Source organism: Haemaphysalis longicornis, unplaced genomic scaffold (assembly GCF_048455015.1).
Source record: "Haemaphysalis longicornis isolate Haplotype H1 unplaced genomic scaffold, Haemaphysalis longicornis Haplotype H1 scaffold_1, whole genome shotgun sequence".
NCBI classification, from domain to species: domain Eukaryota; kingdom Metazoa; phylum Arthropoda; class Arachnida; order Ixodida; family Ixodidae; genus Haemaphysalis; species Haemaphysalis longicornis.
Window position 1 is genome coordinate 345,869,685 of NW_027526203.1, and position 20,673 is coordinate 345,890,357.

At 44.8% G+C, this 20,673-nt stretch overlaps 1 protein-coding gene across 2 annotated transcripts in view; it reads left to right on the top strand.

The window, feature by feature from the left end:
* LOC144153530 (disks large homolog 5-like) overlaps nt 1-20,673 on the top strand; it is a 94,793-nt gene that overhangs the window by 15,848 nt on the left and 58,272 nt on the right. The window contains exons 6-11 of one of the 2 annotated variants that reach the window (XM_077685158.1): nt 885-1,211; nt 1,430-1,672; nt 4,366-4,606; nt 9,441-9,657; nt 10,400-10,535; nt 12,987-13,111. In XM_077685158.1, coding sequence (XP_077541284.1) covers nt 885-1,211; nt 1,430-1,672; nt 4,366-4,606; nt 9,441-9,657; nt 10,400-10,535; nt 12,987-13,111 — 1,289 coding nt within the window. The remainder of the gene's footprint in view (nt 1-884; nt 1,212-1,429; nt 1,673-4,365; nt 4,607-9,440; nt 9,658-10,399; nt 10,536-12,986; nt 13,112-20,673) is intronic. The other variant, XM_077685164.1, reaches the window with a different exon arrangement.

Here is a 20,673-nt window from a genome sequence, read left to right on the forward strand (position 1 = left end):
ACATCGCATGTTAACGTCAGTTATTTCAGGCTTCATTTGAAAAAACAATGCGCAAGAAGACTTGCCTTCCTATCTCCCCCCTTCCATCTTTTGGGCCAGCCCCCTCCCCCAGAAAAAAATTCCTGGCTATGCCCCTGGCCGTGTTATGATACAGTGCAGCATCAGGGTGTAACACAGGTTAGGCGACAAGACTAGGACGGCTTTCAACTCCGGGTTGTTTGAAACACGGTAATTTTGGTGGTCACTGTTAATCGAATGTTGCTTGCCTCCTCTTGTGTGGGAACCCTGCTAAATTAGGGTGTGTGAACAGTGATCTTGGCTTTCAAAGCGAATACCAAGCGAATAATGATGAAACGTTTCAAGACTTATTCAAGAAATGTTTCTAGAGTACAGAACGCATAAGTGAGGTTAATTAGTACAGGAGGAGGATGGAATGGTTGCAAATCAGAGCAAATATTCAGAAATTTCCTAAGCGAAAACTGAAATTTACTATTTCTCAGGCACACTTTATTAACTAGCATTTAGAAAAATAAAAGGCTCATTTGAAAAGGTTTGCAAAATTTTTCTATAGCATAACGCAAACATTTGAAAGTTATCCTGTTGCTTTTAGATTTATTGATATATTTTATACGGGGGCAGCCTTTTATTTCATGCGGTAAACTCAACCCCAAGTGCTTCCCCTGTTAGGGTAATGAGGGTACATATTCTGTCATTTCTCTTTAAAAAAAAATTGTAAGAAGCAGTTTCCTCAGTGTACATGTCAGTTCTAAGATGGAAACTGCACAAAGGGCAGGCAACCCGAAGCATGAAAAATTAGAGCAGAGCACGACTTTCTCGTCGCTTCTTTCAAGCGAGGGCCATTGGCCCGAGAATGAATAGGGAAGACCGCGTGGCCAATGCAGGAGGGCCTGATGATGGAGACGGGTGGCGAGGCGGCCTACCGGCAGAAGTGCAAGGCCTTGAAGGAGGAGTACGACACACTGCACAAGCGGTACGCGGACCTTACGGCAGCACACAGTGCGCACATGGCGCGCCTGGAGCTGTGCCAGGAGGAGCTTCAGCGGCTGAAGCAGGGTGCTGAGGAGGCCCTGGCGGAGCGTAACGCAGCCCTACGTGACCGCTCGGGCCTGCAGCAGCAGTGCACGGCCGCCATCCGCCAGTGGGACAGCGCCCTGCGCGAGCGCAATGAGGCTCGCGACCAGCTCGCCAAGGTGAGATGGGGTGGGGTGCCTCTGCTGCCTCTTTCCCCCCTCTCTCCCCCCTCCATCCCTAATATGATAGCGGGGGAATCCAAGGCTTGGAGGAAGTACTTGAAGGTTCATTTGATTGTTCAGACTTGCAGCACTGTGCAACCAGTTGGGAGTAGATGTCGGGCCCGATAACCTTTCCCCGCTTATTTTGCGTGACGCATGCCTCTGCGCATCATCAGGTGCAGCAGCAGAGGGACGAGGCCATGAAGGAGATCAACCAGGCCATGGCTGTGCGCATCAAAGCCTCGAAGGACCTGTCTCGCCTGACCGAGGAGCGCAATGCGGCCGTCCAGGAGTACACGCTCATCATGTCGGAGAGGGACTCGGTGCACAAGGAGATCGAGCGGCTTCAGGAAGAGCTGCAGGAAGCCCAGGGAAAGGCACGCCAGGCGGAGGCTGCCCACAAGGCATCCCTCGATGAGGTTCGCTCTTTGCTCCCCCGCCCATACCCATGGCCATACGTATGACCCGTGGTCATACCCGTGGCTTTAAATGTCGATATGCAAAGCATAGCTCATAGGTTTCAATACAGTAGGTACTATAGTCATGGGAAATGGCTGTGGCTCTCGTTTTAATGCAAATACACTAAAACAGGTTGCATCACATTTGTTCGCTCTGATGAATCCATAACCATGGAAAATTTCATTAAAGGGACAGTGGAGGCTTTTTAATTGTTCTAGCTGAAAGATTATGCCTTTCATGTCTTTGTTTAAAATCGGTTATTCCAGCTGAAATTTCTCACTCCGGTCTTGTCCCTATTTTTTTCGTGAAGTATGAAACATCGCAAACTGAGAGCTATAGAACAGCTACGAGGCCACGTGGTGCTGCCACCCAGGAGAAAGTGCTGAAAGTGCCACACAATTTTTAAGTGCTACAACCATAATGATGACGACCACCTTGGCTGTTTCGTCACCTTTTTTTAGTAATAAAAGTGTAGCTAATATACATTTGCAGTAAGAAGGGAAAGCAGGTTTCAGGTTCAACTTTATGATATAGCTTTCAACTGCATTTGTACGCCAAGGCACATTTGATCAAAATTGAAGCTGATATAGTGCTACTGCCTGGGGTAGCGGGGCAGCTGATTGAGTTGTGTTTACTTGAGTTGTGTTCAGTTTACTGGCTGAAGTTTGTGTCTTCCTAGAAACGTGTTTAACTAAAGTTGCCAGTGCATTTACTTTGCATTTACGTATCCCTCTACATTGCTGTTGTTTTCAGAGAAAGATTAATACAAGCTCTAGCAATCTTGTTTCACCATTCATTATTTATGACGTCAGATATGACGCTAGAAGTTTTGTTGTTGAAAGACGTGTGGGGCAGCGACACCCATTTTCATGCTTTTAGCAATTTTCAAGTTACGAAACAACGCCTACTGCCGCGAGTGGCATATTCGTATTCTTGGCACAGTAATCAACTGGCGCAGATAAATTTGCTTGTATGCTTCAGTGTCTTCTTTAAGCTGGCTACGTTACAAATGCCTAGATTGAAAATGGTGCTTCCGAGGATATGTCTGTGTACGGTTGCAAAAAAAAGCTGTGGTTCTTGTTTTAGTGCACTTACTTCAAGAGGCATTGTCGCATTTAGCTGCTAAGAAAACCTTTAACCATAAAATACTGCACTAAACAGTGCGTGTTATAAATGCCTGTAATTCAAATACATACCTACTATAATTCGTTTCACACCGCCTTATGGACAGAGAGAAACTTTCTGACGGATCAATGTGTTCTTTTCTTATTTCTTTGTGGACACAGAAACGCTTTATAATGAATTTTAAGTGGGGTGTAGGGTTACAGTCAAGAGGCCTGGCGTTTTTTATTACACATTCTCTGATATAAATTGCATCATGTTAAAACTACTACAATAAGCCCCTATAAGCATTTTTCTAATCACGCTTTGGAAACATCTGTTTTGGGCTGCACAATTTGAATTGTGAATGTCAAAGTACATAGCAGGGGATGTGCGTCAGTTATGAGTTACCTAGTGGTAGTTGTACTGTATAAATCCGTTTGATCTGGAATGAGATAGGCCAGTGATCAGTTGAGCCAAATACACTTTATTCAATTCAGCCAGTATTTTGTGCTTAGCATTCCCTTGGAAAGATAGCTTCAAATCTTTTTATAGCAGCGGTCTAGTTTTGCTTTTCCATACCTGCCAACTGAGAGCTCTGCATGATGTCGACATAGGTAGTCATTTTATCCCCTGAAACTATGACACTGCAGCTGTTGTATCACCTGTCACAGCTTGCCTGCCTCTCCTGTGCAAGCGACATGTGACAGCACATGCCTGGTAGGTTATGTTGCTCATGGTGATGGGATCAGGCTGCTAGGGTCACCTTTCTTTAGAGCACCAATAAAATGAACTAAAGCTCTCTCTGCATCTTGTACTAGGCTTAAGGCATGCTAGCAATCGTAGAAAGCATGCAAGGAGCTTGTTGCAGCTCTCAACTTTAGGGTCCATAAGAGTGTTGAGATTTTCAGGTGTACATGCAGAATCAAGGCCCTTGTAGCACAGGTTGCGGCTCGGAATCATTTTTCTACCAAGTTTTCTGTTTTTTTGTTCGTTTAAGCTTTGATCAAATGAATTTATTTTTAGTTCAGAAATATTTAATTGAATATTTGTTGACTGTAATGCTAAGGTGTGGGCTAGTTGCTACATTGTTGAGATGGAAACTTTAAAACCCAGAAATTAAATGTCGAGGGACGAGTTGAATGAAATGCACTACAACATGAAGCGTTACATGTAAAGGAGGTTACAAAAACCGAAATAAAACACTTTGGTCATGCTAATGGAACGTAGCGGTAATAGGTGCCGAAGAGTTGCCATGAGGGCCTAAGAGTATTTATGCAACCAAAATTTCACGCACTGACTAATGTACTTCTCAAACATTTGGGCTTAAGTACTGTAAATGCACAGGCGGAATGCACTCGAAAGGTTCCTACTACTTTGTGTCTCCTGCGCTGTTCTTTGTGAAACACTAGTATAGGAAAGCGATTCGTTGGGTGCGTTGCTGGTGGCTGTTTGCTCTGCCTTTTGTTGGTCGGTCCAGTTAGGTGAATGTGGTCCGGTGAGCAAAAAAACTGTAGCCCTTGTGCAAGAGACGGCCCCACTCTTTTTTCAGATGGAGGGCCTTAAGCGAGAGATAGCATCGGCCCTTCAAGACCGGGACCGTGTGCTCAAGGAGCTGAGTGACCTTCGGGAAAAACAGGCCGAGTGCAGTCAACAGTCTGGCTCGGAGGATGCCAGTCGGGGAGAGGGTCGCAAGGATTCGCTGCCAGGCTCGCTGGCAGATGCCGAGCAGACCAACCAGGAGATGGAGAACCTCCGGCGCAACATGGAGCGCCTGCAGGTGGAGCTGGCTGGTGAGTGCATGCCGCCCCCAGGGGTTCGGGCCCGCAGCTGGCGCTGCTGGAGAGGTCCACGTAAAGACTGTGGGCTCACCTGAACCGGTGCCAAGGTCCTATTTAAAATTTTAACATTAAAGGCTAACAATTGCAGCGCTTGTCCTCGGTTTGTGACTACTTTTGTGGACTTTAGTGTTTACGATGCGTACAGACTGACTGGCTTTTTTTAAAGCGCTGTTGCGTGAACAACAGTTTGATTGACTAAAACTGTTTATTTAGCTGGCCCTTCTCACTTTAATGCTCACTTTAATGTGACACCTGATGTCTCTATAGTATTTGTCATTTTGGACTGCTCAAAACTGCTCCCAGCTGTGACAGCAGTGCTCAACTGCTCAGAAAAGGCAAATTAAAGGGGCCATGCAGACAAAATACAATTTGGTTTTATTTGAAAGATTTGGTGTTTTATATAGTGCCCCCAGCACTTAACTGGCCTCAAACGATGCTTTATTCACTGAGAAATTGATCAGTGTAAGTTAAAATTTTGATCCTCCCGCCAAATCGCGTGTTTCGTGACATCATGGCAGACGTCACAAGACGGGTCTTCAAGCGAACTTCGAGTGCTCTGTTTATTCTGGAGCGGACTGCGGAGCCTCGTTTACAGTCAGTCCTCCTAGACGGCGCCGCCATACCACGGCACACCACTGCCCATCTTTGCTTTGTTTTTGACTGTAGTTGCACCTGGCTTGTTTTTGTTACGGTAGGTGGTAATCAATTTGGGAACCATGGGGTATGCTCAACAAACAGTCACATACGACAATGTAGCCTACGCCAAACGGCCAGTGTCGTGTGAGGCATCTCCAAAGCGCCACACTGCCGTGTGGCTGTATCAAGCATGGTCGCGCAGTAACAACAGCAGTAAGCACTGGTACTTCTATGTTTACCCCACCATTCTTACTGCTATAAAATGAATATGCATTACATCTAAGCGAAAATAGCTTGTTCTGCAAGCTTATTAGCCCTGCCTAACTTGCGTTTGCTTTTGCTGCCCTCGGCTGTGCATATGGTGTCACATGTTCGAGTGCGGGAAATGAGCTACAGTCGAATCCCGCTACAATGAAATAGACGGGACGTGCGAAAAATTTCATTGAAGTGGAAATTCGTTGAGGCCAAATCTGCTCCGACACACCACGGAAGGGCAAGAAAATAGCCTCGTATGTTATCCGCATCATTGACATAATAATGGAATGCTTAGAAAAAATATTGATGCGCAGTTGTGCCGTGTTTGTTCGGATAACAAATGTACCAATCGTTATCTGTTTTTTACTTGCACTTAAAGAGCGTTACGGGAGGGGGGGTTGAAGAAATGCAGTCGCAAAGCATATTGCTGTACAACAAAGCATATCTACAGAGCTGATTACTTGCAGATAGATGCTCGGCCTTTGAAAGCCCCCCCCTCTCGCTTATGGCAAGCAGGAGAGGTACCGTTATCTTATCCTCTGACTAGGCATGGGGGCAACTGACCGTGCCGCTCCTGCTTGCAGTTATCGCCAGCGCACACTCGTGACTAAGACATGATGATGGGGCTTTAAGACTTAACACGAAAATATTTTTGCTTTTGATTTTGAAGAACTGTAGAAGGACAACTGTAATGATAGCTGCTCACAACACATACATGACGGTGCCGTGCCAGCAGCAGACCACATTCGTGCGATTTCAACTGGATATGAACTGGCTGTAGCTCCGGTTTGGTGAACCGGGCCTGCGCCTTATGTAAAGATGGCCAGCCACATTGTTATCACTAGCAAACAATGGCGTCCATCTAAGAGTTTGTTTTTGTTTATGGGTGGTAGTGTGGGCGCGCGGCGCACGTTTTCAGAGGTACTAAGCACCTTGAATGTATAAAAAGTTACAGATAGCTGGCGTTATGCTTATTTTATTTCAAAATAATTGTTAAAACCCAGCCCCAATCAGCGAAAGTTTTGTTGAGGCGAAAGCAAGCCAGACAAGTGGTTCACAGTGGTGAGGACTTTGTTGCATTGACTTGTATGGCTAGCTGACGGGGAATTGGAAATATTTTGTTGAAGCGGGCTTCATTGTAGTGAGATTAGACTGTAGTGAGTCGCATGGCTATTCACACTTTTTTCCTAATTATATAGCTTATTTGAGGGAAGTTTACGTTAAAAGTGATGCCAGGTTGATTCTAACGAGGCAATCTTTCCAATGAACCGAACTTGTGTTTTGTCTGCACGGCTCCTTTAAAGACACCACTGATTTTTAACCTGATTCGAGTCGCAGTGCTTTTATTCAACTACACCAAATAACAGCGCTGTGAGGGCTGAAGGATTTTTATATTGCCCATCATCATGGCTGCAGAGGATACGTCATGAAGTTGTTTACATTAGGTAGTTTCAGCGTATCGTTACCATGTTTACGTTACTGTTTACCGTGTTACCGGAAGCCAGAGTTTCTGTTTACCCGTGAAAACAGTAGGACACGTTTGAGCAGACCATTTGCGGCTTTTACCTATTCTGGATTACCGGCTCCAGTTGTGCAGGTAGCGACATCTGATGAATTTGTCTCTAAAGAAATGATGCGAACTTTGTTGCTCAGAGCTATTTGCTTTCGTTTAAAATAGCTTGAATCTGACTTTTCAGATTAAGCGTTCCCAACACAATTATTATTATTTTTTTTGAGAATGTTGTAGATATCTCCAGTAGAGCGTCAAAAAAAAAAAAAACTTTATGTGGGTGGCGCCATCTACTGAGGTCAGTTGGAGTCAAACAAAACTGGAATTTACACCTACGCTAAACATTCTGGCATGAAGTAAGTGTATTAGATTGTAATAATTAGCAAGAACGTATGTTATTGTCCACAGAACGATTTCGGAGGCTCAAGAACGCTTTGCAAACTCAGTAACTCCTGTCAAGTATTTGAGGTGGGCGAAGCTTAGCACAAGTGGGGGAGGCCATTTTGCTGGCCCGTCTGAGTAAAGTCGTTGTCCATTGTACTCCTGAGCACCATTTAAGAATAATAATGTAATACACCGCATCAACTAATGTTGCTTTTATCGGCTGTACCAAGCCTCAAGCACCGAACGCAGTGCATTAGCTGTAATCAAGACTCGAGGGTACACCTCACCGGCACAGGCAGCTCGGTGGGGACAGTAAAACCTGTGCTGGTAAGTTATCGTTTACGGTAATACTCGCGCATGCACGGTCGACTCCCGCGATCACGGTACAGAGTAGCGTAGACATGGTAATGGTATGCTAAAACTCCCTATTACATCTGGTAGATCAGGGCCTTCGTGTGAGGTCACTGCTTAAACTGTGTGAAGAATGTGAAGGGCATACTTCATGTCCCTTCACACAGGGACTTCCTGTCCCTGTGTGAAGGGACAGGAAGTATGCCCTTGCATTTTTGTGACTGAGATAGCATAGAAGCTAGATTAACTTTATGCAACACTAATATTTTTTTAAGATTCTTTAGGGGAATAATGGAATTAGTGCTTCTTTTAGCTGCTGGTAGGTCCTGTTATATAGATGCATAATTACTCTAATGTGAGGATGCACTGTTGCATCCCTAACCTGGCTGCTGAATGACTTTAGTATGCTGATTCATTTACAAACAAGTAAGTTATACCAAGTGCCTTGGAGATGAAGTGACGAGACAGAAGCCAATGACTTCTAAGCTCAAACCATTTGTGAATGATTAAAGCGAAAAGTTGTGCGAGTTGGGTACAAACTAATTAACTCGTACTTCTTTTAAGCTTGCTGCAGCCAGCTGAAAGATTTAAAATGGTGGGCTATCCACCAGAAATAGTGGCTTCCGTGGCAGAGAGCCTTTTGAAGGAAGTGAAGAGCGCCCACCTGAGAGGGAGACAGCTTCTGTGGTGGCTGTGCCATACCAGGTGACCAGGTGTCCCACCGCCTGAAGAAGGTCGGTGGTCAGTGTGGAGTGTGGGTCATATTCTCAGCTCCTGAGAAGCTCTTGAAAATGGTGCGGAAGGTCAGTGAGCCATGAAATAAGCCCTGCTGCTTTGCGAAACATGCGAACAAGTGTGTGGACTGTGCGATGGGCATGGTTTACAGGGTCCCACTGGCATGCAAACGGTGCTACGTCGGACAAACTGGCAGGTGCCTCAATTATAGGTTGAGAGAGCACCGCGCAGCTGCGAGTGCGCAGATGGGGGTTGGCCACCTCGCTGACCAACCATTGCCATACTTGTGGGTGCATGCTGAAATTCATGCAGACGTGCATCTTGTTTAGGTCTTTTTCTCAAATGGACAGGGAGGTCTTTGAGGCTTTTGTGATAAGCAGGCAGGACTAAAACTGCGTCGCTGCATCGTCTCTGGCGCTTTCAGCCAAAGAAATCAACTTTTTGGAGAGAAGGGGGGTGTCTCATGAGCATGCTTGATAGGTGACTGGTGTGTGCAGGTGTCAGTAAAGAGCATGTCCTGTAATGTGGGCTGGCAACTGTGCTTGGGCTTCAGTGATGAAATAGGGATGAGAGCGAGTGGGAAGATTGCGGCATTTTGTTTTCACGAATGAATGTTGCTGTTTATCTGTTCTCGTTTCACGTACATAGATACGTGTTTCTTTGTTTCTTATGGCATAAACCAAGTTGAAGTCTAGCGTGTGTTTTGTCTTTTCTTTTCTTCATCCGGTGTCTCGTTCACTAGCAGTATGAGTTCGTTACTTTGGTCAGGTAGGTACAGCTAGGACCCAGGGGAAACCCCCATGCTAACGAAGATAGGTGTGCCCCCATCCGGTCAGTTTGAGCCACCGAGCCCCAAGTGGGCCCGCCTTGCCGCTGCTGGTGCTGACGCAGTGCCCCCTGTGTGCCCTGGTGCAGAGGCCCAGCAGGAGGCCGAAGTGTGCAAGCGACGCCGGGATTGGGCCTTCAGTGAGCGAGACAAAATCGTCCTGGAGCGCGAAAGTATCCGCAGCCTGTGTGACAAGCTGAGGCGCGAGCGGGACAGGGCTGTCAGCGACTTGGCCGAAGCTCTCAGGGACTCGGATGACATCAAGCGGCAGCGCAATGAAGCATCCAAGGAACTCAAGGAGCTCAAGTGAGGCCCCACTCCTTTTTTCTCTTCTTCGCCCACCCTTTCTGAGTGGCCACCAGGTGGCACTGCTCAGCTTATCTCGCTCAGAGGAGGGGAAGAGCCGCTCAACTGCTGAATTTCATGGAGGATGCAGATTGTTCTGACAGTCTGCAGTTCAGCCTACGTAGCCCACACTATGGTATTCAATTGGGCTTCATCAAACCAAATAGCAATATTGGGAATCTTTCAATATGAGATAGCGTTTTCGAAATTCGAAAACACAAATTGCAGTGAGGATATCAAAGTGGCTTTACTTTTTCTGTCTTTAGATTAGTTACTTAAGCGTACCCGAGAAATTGTAAATTTCAGTTTTCTTATCGTAATTCTCAAGGTAAAATCACTATTCCTGCAGGCATAAAACATTTGATAAAAAAGAGGACATTAGCTGTTCAGTAGCAGTGCGGGTAGCTTCCACGAACGAAAGTGCGGGCCTTGTCTAGTGTAGGTGCTGGGGGTTGCTGCATCACAGGTTTTCATTTGGGCCCGCATTTTCCCCTGTTTTTTCTCTGTATTTTCTCTTCTACCATGGTGGGTCCAGTGTGTAAAGCACCTAATTGAAATTCTCGCATTTCATCGAGATGGGCATACATGCATCAGATTTCTCGTAGCACTGATCCCCATTTTGCCGTAGAAGTTTCGTGGCCATTGTGTGCCAGCAGTTTCATTTGTCAAATCCTGTATTGCCTTCTCCCCTTTTGCCCACTAGGGAAAAAATCGAAGCCCAGTTGGAGAAAGAATCGAGAATGAAGCAGCTCAATTCCGTAGGCAATAATCATAGCAGGGACTCTGCTATTGACACAGATCTTCAGGAGTGGGAGACAGAAGTCAAAGAAATTCACCTTGTGAGTACCTCATCTTCCTGCCTAGAGCTGGACTGCCACCAGCCGTTTTCTTTCTGTCTTTCTTTTTTACAAGAGGGGGGATCCAGTGGAGCAGCTCTTTTTAGTTTGGGTGTCGAGGGGAATTTATCTGTACTAGATCTGATCCTACGATGATAAAGATTTGCAGAGCTTGACCTCGCCTCTGCTGGCTTGATTGCAAACGGTACTTACAAAAATGGGGAGCAGTTTTTTTGAGGACCCAATTTTCGTGAGCTGCCATGTATTACCTCTATGGTGTAAAAAAATAGTTATGCAGAGTATTAGGACAAAATTTCAGCATAAAAAAAATACCAATATTACAGTACAAAAACTCGTTACAAGAGACGCTGTTAGAAGAGACACTTTGTTATAAGATACATTTAAATGAAAACGGCCTGGTTGGTTTTCCTATGTTTGCCACGTCAGCAACATTCATACAAGAGACCTTGGCTACAAGAGACATGTTTCCCAGGTTCCTTGAGGGTCTCTTGTAATGAGGTTTTACTGTACTATGCTCCTTTGGCTTCAGAACAAATGGAACTGTTTGAAAAAAACAAAATTCAGATGACCTTCCAGTGTCATCGTGCAGGTTGTCTCTAATATTAGTATCTTTGAAGAACATACTCAGCCAACTTAGTGCACAGCTCCTTTAACATTGCGTGTCTTGTTGGTCACCTTTAGTTCCTCGTGCTGCAGTATCCAGTCGCGCTTGCTGAACTCAACACCAAAAGGGCCTGCTTGCGGTGCGGTTTCCGTGCTCTATGGCATATTCGATAGCTTGAAAGCGGCTGTTTAACTGGCGTACCGCCCCTGGTGAAGCTCCACCAAAACCAGCACAGAACAAAGCGACAAAAAACTTCTCGATATGGCGGGAAGCAAGCTCTCGGCATCTGATTAGACTGACTGACTGCTGCTCCTCCAACCATAGCCTATGCTCCAACGAAGGGACAAATGCGGGCTGCGCTTATGCCGCCTGGTAGCGCGCACGCAAAACCTGCCCAACGACGGTGCGAGTATCATTTCAGAGATGGCGCTAGGCTTCTATGCGTCTGGTGCGCCTAGATACACCACGCTCTCCTCGGAACGGAATGGTGGCGAGTGTGTGCATCATGTGGGTTTTGCGAGCAGACGACTTTCACCGGTGCAATTTTGGGGGCACGAGGATTGTGTGAGCAAACAAAAAATCCAAGTTTTGGGGGCTCACATTAGGGGTGTGAGCATTACGCGAGTATGTAGACAAGAAGCTGTGGCCAGCCTAGACACTAAGAAACCAGCGAGTGCTAGCCTTTTTAACCTTTGGTTCTTTATATTCTCCAGCTCAGAAAGCTTGGTTCTCAGAATTGCTCAGAGAACTTAATTTTAATTTCATTCCTGAAAAATAAGTTCTCAAATTCATTGCATTTATATGTCCCCGAAAAATCTGGTTCACACTTCCAACTGCATACTGGGTGCACCAAGCTGCGGCCTCACCATGGCAATCACGTTTCCACCTCACTGTTGCTTTAAAACCTGCATAGCAAATGGTGGAAAGCTAAGTTCCGACTACAGTTAAAAGTTCAACTGTGGGTCCTGTGCTTTGTACTCAATGTAAGGCAACGTGGTGGCCTATTTAAGTCAGAAAAACTCATCTGTTTGAAAAACATTTACCATGCATCAAGCTTCGCTGGCCGCTGCTCACTCATAAAAATTTAACTTCCTGATTTTTGCATCTTGCTTTGGTTATCTGTAAAAGCAGTCTGTTAGTGCTTCAAATTCCCTCTCTACCTTCCTTACTCGGACCTGTAAGTTGTGATCAGGTGACATCACGACTGTGTGCGAAAAGCTACGGCGACATAGGCAGCTTGTTTAGGAACACAAACTTCGTCAAAGGATTTCCGATGATGTTTAAATGAAGCTAGCTAGGTGCTTCAAATGTTCAATAAATTGCATGTTTTGATCTGACATGTTTACAATAATGAAAGGGCATTTTTTAAAAAGTAGTCATGTGCTTATTTGCAGCAATTGTATGCAATTTTTAGAAGGGACTTTGTTAGATAGACTGCATGAAGTTAATATTGTGCAAAAAAAAGGAAAAGCAAGAAAAAAAAAAAACCCCAGAGTGATCTGCCTGTGTTATGGACATTTACAAAATAGATGTTTGTCCTAACAAAAAGGGTCACTACAGGACTGAATGGGGTATTCACAAGGATTGGCGAGAACAAATACATACAATGTGCATCTACTACTGGGTGAATCACTTTATATTGTAAATGCAGCCAGTTCTTGTTCATTTGACCTCAATGAATGAATGTAATTCTACAATATTTAGGGTCCCAGTAGTGGCGGGTTCCAGAAAGGGTGGGGTGACCTGCTGGCTGTGACCTTCTTTCGCCTGCACGGGGGCCCGAGTGACGCCGTCGTCCTGTTCTTTTCCTCTCACCCGTTCCCCTCCAGAGGTACGAAGGTGATTTTGGCTTTGACATTAGCGGCGGCAAAGAGGACATGCAGGTCGAGCCTTCTGTTGCGTACTTCTACGTCAGCTCCATTCTCAAGGGAGGAACGGCAGATGGGAAACTCGTGTGAGTTGATTTTCCCCCTCCTGGAAGTGTTCTTCCTAAGCGGGGACACCGTGCTTCTGAAGACGAGTGCAACTCCAGGCAGCCATGTGCAGTGCCGAATGTGACAATTGACTGGCAGGGCTGAGTGAATTTCACATTTTATAACAGAACATTATACAGCCCGACCCACTTATAACAATCCCGTTTACGACAATATATAGGATGCAGTCTAATCCTGCTGCAACGAAATATTTCCAATTCCCTGTCAGCTAGCCATTGAAGTCAATGCAACAAAGTCCTCACCACAACGAACCATTTGTTTGGCTTGCTTTCGCTTCAACAAAATTTTCGCTCATTGTGGCTGGGTCTGAACATTTGTTTCACAATAAAATAAGCATAACACCAGCTATCTGCAACTTTTTATACATTTAAGGCACTTAGTTTACCCACACCACCACCCAAAACAAAAACAAACTCATCGGTGGACGCCATTGTTTGCTGGTGATAACGATGTCACTGGCCGTCTTTACATGAGGCGCAGGCCCAGCGGACCCGGTTCGCCAAGCTGGAGCTTCGGCCAATCCGTATCCAGTTGAAATCGCGCGAATGGGTTCTGCTGCTGGCGTGGCGCTGTCACGTATGTGTTGTGAGCAGCTGTCATTGCAGTTTTCCTTCTACAATTCTTCAAAGTCAAATGCAAAAATAATGTTCTCTTGTTTAATCTTGAACCCGCGACAGCCTATCTTAAACACAAGGGCTAAAGGCACGCGGCTTGCCTGCCAAGGTCAATTGCCACCGTGCTTTGGGAGGATAGCTACACGGAGGATAAGATAACGGCACTTCTCCTGCCTGCCACAAGCGAGAGGGGGGCTTCCGATGGCCGAGCAGTGCTAGTAATAAGCTCAGTAGATATACCTTGTTGTGCAGCAATATGTTTTGCGACTGCATTTCTTCAACCTCCACCCCCTCCCGTAACGCTCTCTTTACATGCAGGCAAAAACAGATTCATACGTTTCTTATCTAGATAAGCACAGCGCAATTGCACATCAATCCTTTTTCTAAACATTGCATTATGCTGTCAATGATGCGGATAATATACGGGGCTATTTTCTTGCCCTTCCGAGGTGTGTTGGGGCAGATTTCACCTCAACGAATTTCCGCTTCGACGAAATTTTTCGCGCGTCCCGTCAATTTTGTTGTAGTGGGATTCGACTGTATAACAATGAGCAGTTATGACACCATCAACTTTGCCATATGTTATATAATAAAATAAACCACTTATTACTGTGGTCTTTTGCTTATTACTGGTTATAACAGTTGAGCCTGATGGTATGAGCCTACGTAAAATATAGTACTTGGAGACCTGTGAGAGATCAAGCGTGCATTGTTGTGCGTCACCAGGCATGACTTCAAACATGAAATAAATCGTGGAATCTTCTATCTTTGCAACACTCAGAAGAAGTTGGTGCCTTTTATGTCGCCACATTATCCCTAAAGGAAGAGACCTCCTGCATGCCCCTCTTATCTCTTTCTGTCAGCTGGCTAAGGAGATGGCAGGGGGCAGCTCTTTAATCCTGTCTAGATTAAGTATCTACATCGGGGTAAACGAAATCCTCCAGGCTACCGTTGATTACTGGTGTTAACCCCTTAAGGGCTTATGACGACCTGAGCTCGTCATGAGCAGTTGTCAATATTTTGCTTATGACGAGCTGTGGTCGTCATGGGTATTTTGCAAGGCTACAAGAGGCTTTTGACGAGCCCAGCTCGTCAAATGATGCTTTTCTATTTACAACATAGATGGCAGCATGGGTTCTGCCATTGGTGCATGTATTCAATGAGAGTTCCCACGCTAGATGGCTGAATCGTGGCTTGTTTCCCGCACGTTTTACAAACATGGCCTCATCCGTGCGGTGTTCTGGTGCGAGAAATCTGTCTTCTTCAGATGAAAGCGAAAGTGATGAGTATGTCAGTGGTGTGTTTGATTCTTCAAGTAAAAAAGACAGTGGTGACGTTTTTATGGACAGCGACTGCGAAGGGAAAGACAGCCGCGATGATACGATGGCAAGCTTCCGTGAATGGTACCGGATAGACCCTGAGAAGGCTGTCTTCGCAGCGCTGTGCTCTGAACGCTACCACACGGATGGTAGCCTACCTAGCTTCAGGTGAACTATCGAGGAATAGGGCAATATCTGCACGGCAATTGAAACCCAAACCTTTACTTTTTAGCAGGAGTTTATTTGTGAAATACCTGATATGCCCCAGTTATAGCATGTTATATGGAGTGAAGAATGACCAATAAATCTTTATTATATGCCGTAAAATATTTTTTATAATAATTTTCTGTTTTGAACACGTTACTGAAGCATATCACATCATTAAAAAAATTGGCCATTTCGGAACATAATTCTTTCGTTTAATAATCCCTTAAAGGGTTAAAGGAGTACTCACACTAAATTTCTCGCTTTCGGTTTTTATGCTGTAAAGAATACCTATTGGCCCAGTAATTACAAAAATCGAACCAAAAGCAGTCAGCCACCATCATAGAATTAATTATAATGCATTCATTCCAATCAGTTTCAGATTCGGTCGTCGCACGCCAAATGGCCGCTCAAATGCAGGACAGACAGTGTTACGTCATGGTTTTGTGGCCGCAAGAACTGCTTGTGCTAAGGTCAAATCAAAAACCTGTGACGTCAGGGACGTTTGCTGCATCGTCTGCTATGACTGCACATGGTCCGCACTTGCCTGCGCAGTCGACATGTCGTCTGAATAGTCAGACTCAAATGAGTCGCTGCCACCCGACAGACAGACAGACAGACAGAACAACTTCATTTGGCCACAGCTGAGGTGATTAGGCTGGTGGCGTCTTTGCCGGTCTGTTCCGGGCACCACGACGCGCGGTGTGGCGAGCAGCCGAAAGATGGTGCTACCTGCGAGGAATAATCAAAAGAGGTCACAGCAGATGTCTTGGTCGCCGATCGCTCAGATAGCAGTTACAGAGAAAATACCCGCATGCGAGAAAGGGGATGATAGTGTGTGAAAAGTTGTGTTTGGGATTGCCATTCGCAGTTGCACAGATAGCGGTGATTAAATATCTGCCACGGTGCTAAGCCTAAAGTTCCCATCACCCAAGCCGACCCGAGCAACGCAAGCTGCGGTTGCGGGCTGTTGGGGGCACTCCTCTTCAAAAACTCGCCGTGCGCGAGTGCGTTGCGTTTGAGTTCCCCAAGCTTCTTGGGGAACACCGTGTTCCCCTATTCTAAAACTGCCTAATCATTTCCACTGCGCTTTTACTGCAGCTCCTCCGTCAACTTCGGGCTCTGCAGGTAGCAGTCATCCAAGTAGTGCAGCGAGCAAATTCTGCTCGCCTGGCCTTGCGCCATAAAAACCCAACCATCATCATCATAATCAAATTCTGCTCGTCGGCTTCGGCGACCAGTTCTTGCGGCCGCCGCCGCGCACGAACTCAGCCCACGTTTCGCGCTGCACGTTGTCACGCGGAAAATAATGCATCTCAGCGGCGTCCGTCGATTTGCTTGGGCAGGCTTCCACTGAGCAGTACTTTGCATTCCGTGGGCTTGCCAAAGCAGTACTTGCGCGACATTGGCGACATGCACAGGCCGCTCAGTTAAGACACCGCACAGTTTTCGGCACCAGTGCAAGGGAACACCATGCACCAGCCACGAACTGAATAGCAAAGATGTCAAACACGCAAAGTGCGCAAAGTTGACAAGCATTGCTCACAGAGGTACACCCACGCCTCCTGCCGAAACGAACACCACCGACAACAGCAGCGCAAACTATCGTTTCCGGTTCCGGAAACGACTCTATGACGTCACCCTGAACTGGCCAGACACGACGGAAGATGTTTCGTCACGGCGATAGCGAGTTCGCTAGTGCTACAGATTTGTGTTGGCTTGCGGCCGGGACGATTAAAATTGATTTTTTATGTCATTCCAGCCTCAAATCACTGCAAAAAGTTCTTTGAGGCATCTGTACAAACTACTGAAGCCAATTATACCATTTGTTAGGTGTCAAAATTTGGTGTCAGTACTCCTTTAAAAAAGAAAAATAATGCCACTCTAGTAATATGCAACCTGCCAATGGTTAAAATAGAAAGAAAACAAAGTCAAGGATTTGATGCAAAGACTTCCTATTACATGAAAGATGTTGGTCTTACCCTGAGTAGCTGGCCATGTAGTTACATTTTCATTTTGTAAATATTGCGTGAAAACCATGAAAGACTTACAAAAGTAACTTTTTCTGCCAAACCTGATTGTAAATATTACGTGTTATAACAGTGACTTTTTTGTGGCATTTCAATATTGTTATAAGTGGTTTATACTGTATACACTGGGCTCTAGTGTCTGTTGATGGTTGGGTACGTACGTACACCATGAAGCCACTTTCATGAAACAGCTTCTCAACTGAACGCTGTTCCCAATAGCTGGCAGCCTGGCACTGGACCCATCATAATGGCTTAGTTCACGGAGGCGCAAGTGCAATTTATTTATTTATTTATTTATTTATTGATACTGTCAATCCCTTCTTGGATTTTTACAGGAGCAGTCATAGTCAAAGAACACATGTCGAACAGTTTTTTTTTTTTTCGCAATAGTTAACGAAGAAGTATAACAAAGGTTGATCGAAGTACAGAGCTTGCAGTAACAAATAAATTATACAGTACAGTAAAGGCAAGAAAGATAAACGGCGAAGAAAAGATAGCGCTTGCTCAAAAAGGTATCAAAATCACACACATCCACGCACATAAGCAGCGTAACATGGCAAACCTGTTATCAAGAAAGGACAGCAATTTGAGCAAGAGAAGTGAATTTGTCTACTGTTGTTTGTTGAGTGATGGGGTGATCTAATAAATTCCACTCTGATGGCGCGGGGAAAGAAAGAAAAAAGTAAAACAAGTCGTTATTGCAATCATATTCTTCAAGTGTGTGTGAATGTTTGTATAGCATAGGACGGATTTTATTGGTTCGAATGTAGGAGTCAGAGTTTATCTTTAACGCATTGCGAAAGAGTAAATACAAAAGCTTCAAACGGTTCACTTTGGCACGCTTTTCCAGTTCACTAAGGCCCGCACGCTGTAACATTTCAGTTGGAGAGTCACTATGCCTGTACCAGTTGAAGATAAAGTGCACGGCCTTACGTTGCACGCTTTCTAATAAAGCAATGTTCACCTTTGAAGCCGGTAACCAGGCAGCACTAGCGTACTCCAGAACTGGGCGTATGAAAGTAGTATACGCGAGAAGCTTTGTTTCGTACATGGCTTCTTTCAAAGTACGCTTCAAAAAGAAAAGCTTGTTGTAGGCTTTAGATGTAACATGCTTCACATGTGCATTCCAGCTAAGATTAGATGAAATTATTACTCCCAAATATTTATATTCATTAACTGATTTAAGAACCAAGTCGTTAATTTGATAGGAAAAATTTAATTTTACCCTCTTGCGTGTCACGGTCATAGAAACGGTTTTATCAATGTTTATTTGCATTTGCCAGTCGCTGCACCGTTGAGCTACTTAATTAATGGCATTGTTGAGGTTCAGCTGAACATTTCTGTTTCTAATTTCCTGATAAAGAATGCAGTCATCTGCGCATAACCGGATCTTTACATCAATATCATCTGTTATATCATTAATAAATATCAAAAACAATAACGGAGCCAGAACACTGCCCTGAGGCACGCCAGAAGTAACTTTTACAATTTCAGATGCATAGTCGGCATACTGGACTTATTGGTACCGGTCAGATAGGTAACTATGGATCCAGTGAATGAGGGGACCATCACCGAAAACACTGGTTAGTTTAGAGATTAGTTTTACATCTGATACGCGATCAAACGCCTTAGACAAGTCTAGAAAAATAACATCAGTTTGTGATTGTTCATTTACGGCTCTCGCAAGATCATGTATAGTTTCAATGAGCTGGGTGGTAATCGATGGTTCCCTTCTAGAACCATGATGGTTTTAGAAGGGGACATTGCGGCAGCTTTCTTGATGGAATGAAAAGCAAAAATGCCCATGGGTATGAGATTTGGCAGCTTGTTAAAAGATCCCCAGCTAGTCTAATTATGTAGCCATACACTACAATGTTCTTCTGCGGGAAATGCCAATTTGGTTAGTTGATTAATTGGGTCTTCCACCGTGGTGTATGGGCTAAGGCCAGAAAGCATTGATGGATTCTGCTAAGGTGTGGTGCAGATGCGTGTGAGGTGACGTCAGTTTTTGGTGCTGTTTGGCCATGGTGCTTTTGCACGAATAAAATACAAATGCTACTACGGCGGGTTCTGTTTACGGCCGTGGAAATTGTATTACCGTAAAGTTCTGAGCGAACGCCCACCCCCGAAACATCGCCCGCCCCCATTTAGGGGTGAAATATTCAATTTACTAAAAGACACCAAAGATCACCCACCCCTAAAATCAATGGCTTTAGTGCCAATGAGTGAACAAAAGATATGCGAATCATCTATTCATGTGTTGATGCAGTCACATATTTGTCCTTTCCACACTTTAGGCAAAAGTTCACCCATCTGGTACTTTTTCTTGATGTTTCCTCAGTTTTGGTTGGCGGTGTGGCCACTTTTTTGTAGTTTTTCGCACCTGACCCGAAAGACCGCCCATCCCGTATTTTTCACTTGATATCTCTGTGTTCTTTCGGAACTTTACGGTAGTGGTGGACATGAAGTACGAAAATGTCTGTGGCTGCGAGATTTCAGGGCGCATTAATGACAAACCCTTGGTAGTCTAATTTTGTAGCTCTCCTCTTCGGGGTTCCATGTTGTTCAGGTGGAGCTTTGGCAGGCTAAACCCAAATTTATACCTTGCTGCCCATCAGCAGAATAATTTGAGGAGGAGGATTTGCGCGTTTCCTCCATCACACCTCACTTCTCCTTGAGTTAAATCATGAGCTAGGTTGAGGTGCAGAGGTTGAATAGATCATCCTCCTCCTGGCTAGCAGTGCTTATGTGCATGCATGTGTACGTGTGTGTGTGTGTGTGCATGCGTATGGGCACAAGGGAAAGAAAAAAAAAACTATTTTCAATTTCTTTAAGGTCTCCACAATTGTCTGTGACTTTTGAGTCAAATAAGAAGTGCATGATAATTTCGTAGGTTGTACCACTCTGCTTGAGGGAATAAATGGTGGTGAACTTAGAACATTGCTTTAGTTCAAGTTATCCACGAAAATTTTGCTTAAATTTTTTTGTTCACAGTAAAACCTGATTCATCTCAAGCACTGCTATAGTGTAAACATTGGGACGATTCAAATCTCGTGCATAGTCTTCCCTTAGTAAATAAATTGGGGACTTTCCCTTTGCTTCAGGGTCTTGTCAATAAACGCTTGTTGCTCAAATGTATTTAATTGATTGTTCGTTAATAATTTGACATTTGTATAATAGAAATTATATTGCTCTAGTCTCAGGAGTAAATAAACTTTACTACCAGTAGTTGTTAGGCAGCATTTTAGGTTGAAGCGAATGCTATGTTGGCTTGGCCGTTCACAAAAATTAAAGTGCCACGTTTCCTTCATCAGAAATATACTAGTTTAGACATCCTAATATATCTGAGATAAAA